Raw genomic sequence first — 11,119 nt, 5'->3', positions numbered from 1 at the left:
TGTATGTACATTCAAAACTTTATTTATGGAATACAGTGCAGAAGGCGCAGATGATTTCCAGTCAAAGCAAATGACACGCAGAAAAATGCCACTGAAAGAACCTCATCACTATCATCAGTACACTCAGCATCTCTAACAACCTCAGATCGGATCAAACCACAGCAGTACAAACTGAGAATTACCCATGATTCCTCACTGATCTGAAAACAGCCATGAATGATATTCGTGAAGGAAGAGTTTGTAAACAACTGATTGACATTCATCAGATGGATTGATTATGAACCGTTTACAGTGTGATAGACTGTAAATCAAAGTCATTCCAAATCCTGGAGGTCACATGATAATAACCATCAGTTTAAACTCATAATCTGGTAACCAGCCTCATATTCAGTCATGAGACACTTTCTAAATTGACTACAACAAAAACACATGTGAGAAACAGAGAGGAGACAGACATGATGCTTGATGCATCAACATAAAAAATCTCCTCCAACTCATATTTCACCCCAAAATCAAAAGAAAAAAAGAGAGAATATTTTGGATGAAGAAAAGGAAGCCTATTCATTAGTCTAAAATATTTTTTTGCACTGTTACATTATTTGTATGTAAATTAAGCACATTTAATACCAAATTCCCCAAATTCTCATTACTGGATTGCAGCAATGAATAAGAAATTATATAAAAAAATTATAAATCAGCTTTAAATTCATTACAAATACGATCATGATAAATACTTACAATTGCACAATTTAAATAACTTGTTTTTGCATTACATTAATGATGAAAAATGATGCAATGCAATGCAATGCAATGCAAAAAAAAAAATCTTATTGCCTTTCAAAAATCTTTTTCTTTTGATTTTGCAGTGAGATAAATCTCTCAGAGGCTCCAGTGCAGCATCACTGCATCTTTTTCTGCAGATCAGCACTGCAGCAGCGCGAAAACTGAGACAAGACAAGCGTCAGCGCTGCTACTGCGTAACATTAGAGAGGATGTGGAGAAAAACACTTTCTACATCTGCAGACATGGAGTGACCTAAGAACATAAAACTGACTGATTAGAAACATACAGACAGAGAACGATCCGAAAAACCCGCCCGCCCGCCCCGAACAACCACTTAAAAAACACGTACAACCACAAGTTCAATGGAGAGTCAAAATTAAATATAAAGAAGGAGTGAATAAATCTCTGAAATGCATAGGATGAAAACATTAAAGACAGTAAATGTACATCAACAGCCACCGCTGGATCTCAGTCTGATAAAAAACAAACAAACAAAAATCAACAAGATATTGAAATAAAAGAATTTAATCGAGTTTAAGTTCTTTCAAAGCAAAAAAAAAAAAAAAAAAGTCATTTTTTGTGAAACTCAAATCATATTTTCACAAGTTACTGTTTAATCCTGCTAAAATGTGAGAAAAGACCAAGATCCAAATAGCAGAAGAGTTTTTTTTGTCATTTTTTCTATCATGCAGTACATAGTTACGACTAGTCTTTTTTGTTGTTGTTGCATCATTTCAATATTGACAAAACAAAAAAAAAAAGAAAAAAAAGAGGCAATTTTTTTTTTTTTTTTTTACAATTATTTTTATTATTATTATTTTTTGAAAAACAACCCAGAAACAATAAAAGAATTTGAAGATCTCATTCAGAAGGACACTGATTACTAGAATAATCTCTGACCGGTTTAATGCGTCACCAAACACAGCACAGCTGCACTCAGTGTGCAATGAAGAGGAAGGGAGGAGATAAGTCTGACGGGATGAAGTCTCGGACGTTCACCCCACAGATATCCCAGTGTTTCACTAGGTTAGTAGTGTGAGAGCAGACGCTGCAGCGACACGACCATAACTCACCAGCCCTGAACACAGAACCGGTTCAGCCTAAACCAGAACCTGGACCAACGGTTCTGTAATGGAGGAATAGAGTCAGTTTACAGATCAGATTCGGCCAGTTTAGGGACCACAAGTGAAACCGATTTCAATAGATACAAATCTGGAGGGAATTCAGAAATGTGCATTTAATTAAACCATCATTTTCAAAGTTTATGTTTTCAATTTGAACTGCATTAAACAGCATTAAACTCAAGTTCATGTTTATCCAGCCAATAGGAGGTCACAGCTGATTTTAGTCATAGTGAATTCAGAATTTCTGTGCGTTGAGTTTTATGTGTTGAATTTAGACTAAATTTAACTTGACGCTGACCTAAACAGGATTAATTTGATCATGTTTGTGTATGTCCAGCCAATGGGAGACCATAGTTGAAACCTGGAGTTAATTTTAAACTAAATTTAAATAATGTATTCATTCTAATTCGTGATCTGAATTTGAATTCTGCATTCTAAAACTGAATCTTCAACAACTTGAAACTGAACCCAACATCATTTATCTTATCATGTTCATCTAGCCAATAGCCAAAAGTCATAGTTGAAAAATCTGGAGTGAATTTGATGTAAATAAAATTTTAAACTGAATTTTTAAACTTCATATGTTCAGTTAAACTGAAACTAACATGAAATCGACCCTATCAGCATTAATCAGATTTTGATTTAAGGCACAATTGAATTTGGCGTTCAATTTGAATTGTGAATTGTACTGAATTTGAATTATGCATTCAATTTGATTTGTAATTTGAATTTGAATTATGTGTTCAATTTAATTTGTGATTTGAATTGAATTCGAATTATGGATTCACTTTGATTTGTAATATGAATTTGAAATATATTTGTGATTTGAATTGAATTTGAATTGTGCATTCAGTTTGAAACTGAAACTCAAGATTGACCCTAACAGCATTAATCTGACCATGTTCTTGTTCATCCAGCCAATGGAAGAGCAGTGTTGAAAAATCTGCAGTGAATTGAAAACAAAGTTTAAATTATGTGTGAATTTTGGGTTTGATTTGAATTGAATCTCAATTGTGCATTCAATTTGAAACCAAATTTTCTCCAGCCAATGGGAATTTCATAGTTGAAAAATCTGGAGGGAATTCAGAACTGTGGATTGAATTTGATATGACCAACTTCATAATTGAACTTGAAACTGACCCTGACAAGCATTAAACTCCTGTTCACATTTGTCTAGCCAATGGGGAGCCAATAGTTGAAAAATTTGTAGTGAATTTAAAACTAAATTTGAATTATGCGTTCAATTTGTATCGAATCTCAATCTTTTGAACCAAATTGAACTGAATCTTTTGTGAATTCAGTTTGAAACTGCATCTTCAACAATTTGAAACTGACAAAGTTCATCTTCATCAAGCCAGTGGGAGGTGATGTTTGATTGACATGCAAACTGGCCAATAGGAAGCATGATGTTAATGAGCGGTGAAGTTGTGCTGGTGTCTCCTGCACCGTCTGCAGATAAGGAGGAGGTACGGGGAGGTGAGCTATCATCACACCATCAGTTGTGAATCTGCTCGAAGAACTTGTATGTTGGGTTTTCATAGCCATTCTGCTGCATCTTAGACAGGTGACGTTCCTCCGGGGTCACAGCAGCATCCACCTGAGGGTCAAAATAATTCGGATTTCAAATGAATCACGATTTCGTCTCATTTGATTCACGTTCATCCTTCATGAGACAAATCATGATGAATTAACAAACACACACGAGTGCACACACTGACCTCAATGATTCCGTGGTGGATGGACGTGTACTGCTTCTTCCTCAGCATCACCAGGGTGATGACGATGATGGTTGCTATGACAACACCTCCGACCATCAGGCCAATAATAGCTCCCTTATTGGAGCTCACATCCTCCGCGAAGAAAACCTGAACATCAGACAAACATGAAATTACAGTCACACCGGCTGAACTCTCATCAGGGATGTGTTGCCATGACAACGGCATCACGTAATACAACGGACAACATGGGTACAGCCTTGGAAGTGTATGCATGCCAAAACATAAATATTTATTTTTAATTTAGTTCATTTTAAGTGGGTGTATGAAGTGTTTCTATGTGTAGGTACCAGTTTCTGATGGTAAACTTCAATGTGTCTTTCTTCAGCTTCCATCCCCAACTCAGGAACATCGTCAGGCTTCAATCCAGACACTGAACAACAACCACAGTAACAGATATTAAATATAACATGTTTATAAATATGACATGTGTTAGTGATGATGCGATCGAGCTTGTGGAGCTGGAATTGACTGTTTACATGCACATCAATTTCTGTTTCAGCTCTATATTCAGGTTGCAGGCATATTCTGAATATGATTTTTATGTCAGTCAATCTACACAGGCATGTTTTTGCTGGGGAGATTATTTAATTTATTACTACTTTACACAAACTTTTAACTGGGACACTTTCACAACGACCATCAAAAATGAGTTTCTTGTGGTCTGACCATGCACATTTGTCACACATTCACATTTCAGTGGATTTTCTGAATAAAATCTTTACATGCAACTAATTTCCCAATAAAACAGGCAAATTCCAGGGGTGGGAATTTAAACTAAATTTTAGGCAGTCAGATGGTGACGTTTACATGACATCAATAATAATCAGAATATTGCCAAATCAGATTAATCTTGATGAATATTGATGCGCTTGTTTTTGATATATATTTTTTAAAATGTTTATATAGTTTTTATTAATGGAAATGTTTATGGTTTTAGTTTTATTGAACTATAATAACCCAGAATGCACATCTGGTCACATGTACCTGGTCGTGTCGGCAGGCCTCGGTCTGGAATGGGTCGGGCATCGACCGGCTCAACTGCAGAGAGACATGAGACTTCAGCTACTGATTCACTTCATATTCACATCAAAACCATATCAGCTAGATTGTACACTGAGGGAAAGTGTCTGCTTACTTCATATGCCAAACACTTGCACTTTTAACACTCAGTGTTTTGTTTAGTCACAGTATTGTTATTGTCATCTAAAATTAATTTCTTTTTGGTTAATTAAAAAAACAGTACTTTAATATCCAGTGTTTTATTCAGTAACTGTTGTTATTTTAACCAAAAACTATAATTTTTTTTATGGAAATAAAACTGAAAAATAATACTTTAATACTGTTTTATGTAGTAACATACAAATAAAACCTTAAAAAATAATAAAAAAAAGTTTTTTGTTCGTGTATATTTTATTTGTAAAATAAAATATAAAAATTCTAATATGAATGCAAATTATAATATAAATATAAATATTAGATGAAAAACGTACAAAAGAAAAAAAACGTTAATTAAAACAATACATTAAAGCTAAATAGAAATACCTAAAAAACTTTGAAAACTAGATATTTAGAAATAGCTAATAGCTAAAAAAAAAAAAAATGGCAAAAGAGCATAACTTTATATAGAAAAAAAAGAATAAAAACGGTATAGTATTTAAATAATAGTAACAGTTCGAGTGATGAGTGCTTTAGTATGCAGCATGTTAATGGATTGCTGGTGATTTTCAGCAGGTCTGTGTTCCTGACGGCGGATGTCAGATCTCTTTCCATATGGCGCTCACTGCGCTGACCTGGCTCAGGCACTCATGAGGCAGCCGGGACTGCTGGGATACGTGTGTATATACCCTGGTTCTGTGTGTTGGGCTGGTTGAAGCTCTCGGGGTGGATGAAGCCGAATCCCTGCGTGTCTTCAGCAGGCAGCAGGTCCAGGCTGGCAGTGCTGTCGGGCATCAGGGCATCGTTACCGTAGCTCACCCGCACGTCACTCTGCAGGTTTGCCAGCTGCGCGGACATTTCCTGCTGCTCGCGCTGCAACAGCTCTGACACACACAGACATTCAACACAACATCAGAAAACAGGCCTCAATAATGCATGGAAATAAACAATAATCACAACTTTGAATGTGTTATTATACACATTTATCTAAAAACCACAATAAAGACTTATTTTAACTATAATTTTATTTTTTATATATGAATTTAAGTTTTGTGTTTTCTTGTTATTTTATTATATATTATATAAATATAAGTATTACAGTAAAATACTAATGAAACAATTTTTATTTAAACCAGCATACAGTAAATGCAATACAACAAATACTTAAATTATGTACAGGTAATTTACAGTTTAATATTTTAGTGTTTTCCTCATTTCAATAATGAGAACTACGTTTTTCAACAATTCAGCGGGAAGTGTAATTTTTGTCAAAAAAATAAAATTTTACTTGCTATTCACAAAAAAGTTTCTTTTAAGCATTGTTATTTTAGTATCACTGAGTATTAGTTTTTATTTTTACTTTTTTTCATTAAATTAAAATTCTAGTAGATTTTTTGTGTGTTTTTGACATTTTAAGGTCTATTTAGTTTTTTATTATTTAACGATTTCAGTTTTAGTTTTAGTCATTTTATAATATAAATTAAACTAAATTGGAAATGTTGCCTTGGAAAAGAGCTGAAATAAAACAGTTTTATATAATATGTTTGATTTCGGTTAATGTTTATTTCAATTGATGATTTTTTTTTTTTTTTTAATAAGGTTTTAATAAACGAAAATATTACCTATAAAGCCACAGCAGAACTGTTGTACGTCTCTGAGCAACACAGCGGTGTTTAGTTTTGAATGAATCATCCGTTTGAACAAACTGAATGTATGAATGAATGAATCAATGACTCAGTGACTTACTCATAAAGACATTTACCGCCACCTACTGGCAGTTTTAGTTTCTTGTTTAGAGTATTATTTCATAAAAAAAAAAAAAAAAAAAAAAAAAAAAATTTCTCAACCCTCTACATTGCGAGTAAATCACTCGCATATGCGACTAAATCTTCAATCTTGGTGACTAAATTATGTCTAATATTAGCCAATGGCTAATAAATTCTCAGATTTTACTCACCAGTGTGTGAGTTGGACACTAAGTATAAGTTAAGCACAGACATATTTTTACTCATCGAACACACTGACTAAGCGCTTCAGAGTTTTACTCTCCGTCAAGCGATCTGTGATATTTATCAGTTCATCTGAATGGATGTGCAACGCACCTGTGTTTGACTTACTGTAAACGCTAGTGCAACTCGCCGTCACTTTGTCTCACACACACACAGAGAGAGAGATCAATACCATGCAGAATTGATGCTCTACATGTAAACAATATACTTTGTTGTATTTTCCTGTCAAAATAATGGCGTTCCTTTGGAATTCTTCAGCTTTTAAGTACTGCCGGGTTTTCTGGTAGTAGGTGGAACTAATGCGCAAATAAATTCGGGCGAACACGCGACCTGATTAATATTCATGAATCCAGCAGCTCATCAATCCTTAGTGTTTTTTTTTATTTATATATATATATAAAACTTTCTTTCTTACTTTCCTTTTGTGGAACATAGAAGGTATTTTGAAGACTGTTGGTAACCAAGCTGTTTTGGTTACCAATGACTTTCATTATATGAACAAAAACTAGAGATGCTTCTCAAATGATCCTCTTTTATGTTCCATAGTTTATGTTAGGCCACTGTAGCCTAAAGTGTAATACATTTTTTGTTGAATCAAATAAAATATTTCATTCTAAAGCTACATTTTCTAAAGTCTATTTAACACATTAATTTCTTTAAATTATTCTTTCTATTTTCACAAATTTAATTTGTGATTGATTTGATTAATTAAATCACCACATCATGTAATTAATTAGATTAAAAAAAAAATTAAAATTATCAATTGACAGCCCCGATACACACACACACACACACACACACACACACACACACACACACACACACACACACACACACACACACAAACACACAAACACACAAACACACAAACACACACACACACACCACTAGCACATATATATTTTTAGAGTTTTTTAAAATATAAACATTTTGGTAATGTTTTAATCCGATAGAAATTAATTGATTTTGATTCATTTTAATGCTGCATAGGAGGATGGCAGAGTTAAAAGGATCATGGGCAGAAAATGGGAAAAAAAACTCTGCGGTGAGCAAATGAAAGAGAAGAAACGGCAGGCTGATGATATGACAAGATTACAGAGGAAACAACCTGCTGATCAGAGCTTTAATTACACAAAAGCTTAATGAAAGACGAGCTGCTGCCGAACACAGGAATGAAGCCAGAGAGACAGAGAGTACAGATGGTTCAGTGACGCACGGACACAAATAAACCAGGAGGAGGTGAAGAGGAGAGCCAGAGATCAGCCTGTATACAACATCTGACCGACATCACTCCATCACCACATACAGGAGAGTTCATGTGGATTCATTTGAGAAAACATTAAAGAATCAGTTTGTCATCATTTAGACTGATGCGCCTCTTTCCTAAAGAACAACATCATACAGTGTTTGTTTAGGAGAAAGAAAATAAAAAGAAGTTGTGTACCCATACAGTGTTCATACTGTACGTTCAGTGCAGTGCTATGTTACTATCACTGAGATACTAGTTTTTCTTAATATTTTGAATGAGTTTTTATTTTTATATTTTCTTTTCTCATTTTAATTAATTTTAAAAGTTTAAGTAGATTCATTTTGTTATTTAATTAATACAACTTTTTTTTTTTTTTTTAATATGTCTATAATTTTTTTTTCAGTTTCAGTTTTAGTTCTTCTGGAGCATCAAGTTAAACTAAATGAAAATGGGAAATGCTGCCTTAAAAAATAGCTGAATTAAAATACAGAATAAATAAAAATAAATGTTTGATATGTAATTGTGTTGTGTTTTTGTCATTTTTATTAGTTTTTGTTTTCTGTAAATATGACTATTTCATTTTATTTCAGTTAATATTTATTTACTTCAACAGATGTTTTATTATAGTTGAAATAAAATAAGTTTAATGTTTTTTTATATTTTATTTTGTTTCAGACATGACATGAGAGAAAAGATATTTACTTAAATCTTTATTTAAAATGATTTACTAATTTAGTCCCCTGTTTTAAGTTAAATCAAAATGAGGAAACAAATTAGTAAATTGTGGGTTTGAGTTCTTAATTCGTGGCCACAATATATATATATTTTTCCTGTCATTTGTGGAGCTACATTAAAAGTAGTTTTTTATTTTTTTATTTTATGGTTTTATTTTAGTTTTCATTAATAATCCTGGTTCAGTGCACATCAAAGGTCACGTTTCTTTATTTATTGTCTCAAACTCACCGACTTGGTCCTGAATATCTTCAGCGACTCCCGGGACCTTGAACAGCAGCCCGAGAGACTGATTCATCCTCTCCTCAATCACTCGCAAATGGGTCAGCACCTGAGGTCAAAGGTCAGAAGGGTCAGTGAGCCTTAATCTGCATCAATTCCAAAGATCCAGCTAACTCACGCTTTGCTCATCTTCATTGGCTTTCGTGTAAATCCTAGTAAACTAGCTTGCTGTCAACATAGGGAGCTGCCTACTTAGGCAACATCCTCATTAAAATACTCTACATCAGTCAATGTCAAATCACAATCCATTCCAATAGAGAGTGATGAATAGTTGAAATAGTTCATAATACAATAGTTTGTAATAGTGTGGTGAAACTGTTAACCAAAACAAAAAACAAAACAAAACAATACAAAGCAAAACAAAGCAAAACAAAACAATAAAACAAAGCCAGACCAGGGTTACTAAAGTCAACTAAAACTAAAACTAAAAAATATTTTTATTACCTGAAATAAAATACATTTTAGCTGCAATAAAATAAAATAAAATAAAATATGCAAAAATCTACTTATTTTAACTAATTGCCAAGGCAATACTTTTTTTTTTTGTTTAGTTTAACTTGATGCACTAAAAAAAAAAAAAAACCTCACAAAAAATTTAATTGCAAATATAAATTAAAAACGAATTAAAATTAATAAAAAGTGTAATAGTATCCCAACGAGTGTCTTAAACACCAACTTAACTTTGTTAATCAGTTACTATTAGTTTCTCTCCATAATTCCAATCTTAATGAACTACACCATAATATAATAAAATACTGGCCTCGTCAAGTGCAAAAGTTAAACAAAGTTACTAGAACAAAGTGATTCATTATTTATAGGTATCGTACTGTACCTGTATAAAGCACAAGAACGCTGACTGTGAACAATGATGATATTCTGCTGGTTATTATGAGTGTTTTCTCTCTGCTGACTGGTACCTGAGGCCGGATCTGAGCAGCTTTCTTGGGATCGACCATGCGCACGTGTTCAAAGTGTTTGAGTGTGTGCTGTCGGTCCTTCTGCTCGGCGCGCACGTACTTCTTCAGCAGGCTAAACACGTGCTGCGGCTAAAGAGAGACAACATGAAGATCAGGAATCAGCTGTCAGAGATCTGAAATCATCACACAGCTCCGTCAGGCTGTTTATTCAGAGAACGTTTCTCTGTGAGTCTGAGAGTCATATGACTTCATTTGACTTCCTGTGTGGCATTTCACATTGTGTTTGGTGTAGAGAAATATTTTTGAATTCATTTAGAATATTTTAAAAATCCTACTGACTCCAAACTTTGGAATGCTAGTGTATGTTCATGTTTATTGTGAGATGTTTTTCAGTGTCTAGACTGTGTGTGTGTTGAAGGACACGCATGGGCATGTACCCGGGGCGGATCGGCCTGCAGGGCAGACAGGTAGCTCTCCAGAGCGAGGCGCCGGCGGTCGTTCAGCAGCGCCTCCACACGTGCCATGTGCGTCTCCACCAGCTGCTGCCTCTCGCTGGCCGCCTCCTGCTCCAGAGCTTCCACCTTCTCCTGGAAGTGCTGCAGAACAAACAGAGGTCAAGCAAAGCCTCATGGAAAACATTCCAGTAAGAGCGAGGGACTATGGAAAGTGTGCTTCAGGGACTCATGGGAAACTTCCATGTGACGATTGCCTGGTAAAGGTTCTTTTAAGGACACAAACTGACCTGGATCACGGCTTTTTTGTCATTGTGCGGTAAGCTCTTCGCCTGTCTCTCGGCCTCTTCCCATTCCCTCATCACCTGCAGAACATATGACATCACGTAACTATGACTACTTTATCCTCCATCATGTATTAAACATCATATTATACACACACATTTTACATTAAATATACAAGAGTGTGATGTCAATAAGATGTTTCAATGTGTTTGAAAGACTTCTCTTCTGCTCACCAATGTGGCATTTATTTGATCTAAAATTCAGTAAAAACAGCAATATTGTATACATTTAAAATAAGTGTTTTCTATCAGATTATATTGTAAAATGTCATTTCTTTCCATGATGCAAAGCTG

The 11,119-nt window shown here is 34.3% G+C and overlaps 1 protein-coding gene across 2 annotated transcripts in view; it reads right to left on the bottom strand.

The window, feature by feature from the left end:
- The window catches only part of appa (amyloid beta (A4) precursor protein a), a 35,095-nt gene continuing 23,976 nt past the window's right edge, over positions 1 to 11,119 (bottom strand). For both annotated transcript variants that reach the window (XM_042749744.1, XM_042749803.1), the window contains 9 exons: positions 10,772 to 10,846; positions 10,467 to 10,625; positions 10,030 to 10,158; positions 9,062 to 9,161; positions 5,530 to 5,724; positions 4,670 to 4,723; positions 3,973 to 4,055; positions 3,626 to 3,772; positions 1 to 3,504 (listed from right to left, as the gene is read on the bottom strand). In XM_042749744.1, coding sequence (XP_042605678.1) covers positions 3,403 to 3,504; positions 3,626 to 3,772; positions 3,973 to 4,055; positions 4,670 to 4,723; positions 5,530 to 5,724; positions 9,062 to 9,161; positions 10,030 to 10,158; positions 10,467 to 10,625; positions 10,772 to 10,846 — 1,044 coding nt within the window. In that variant the 3' untranslated portion in view covers positions 1 to 3,402. The remainder of the gene's footprint in view (positions 3,505 to 3,625; positions 3,773 to 3,972; positions 4,056 to 4,669; positions 4,724 to 5,529; positions 5,725 to 9,061; positions 9,162 to 10,029; positions 10,159 to 10,466; positions 10,626 to 10,771; positions 10,847 to 11,119) is intronic.

The sequence above is a fragment of the Cyprinus carpio genome, chromosome A1 (assembly GCF_018340385.1).
Source record: "Cyprinus carpio isolate SPL01 chromosome A1, ASM1834038v1, whole genome shotgun sequence".
In the NCBI taxonomy this organism is placed as follows: domain Eukaryota; kingdom Metazoa; phylum Chordata; class Actinopteri; order Cypriniformes; family Cyprinidae; genus Cyprinus; species Cyprinus carpio.
The sequence above is the reverse complement of the archived record's forward strand: the minus strand, read 5'-3'. Positions and strand labels throughout refer to the sequence as shown.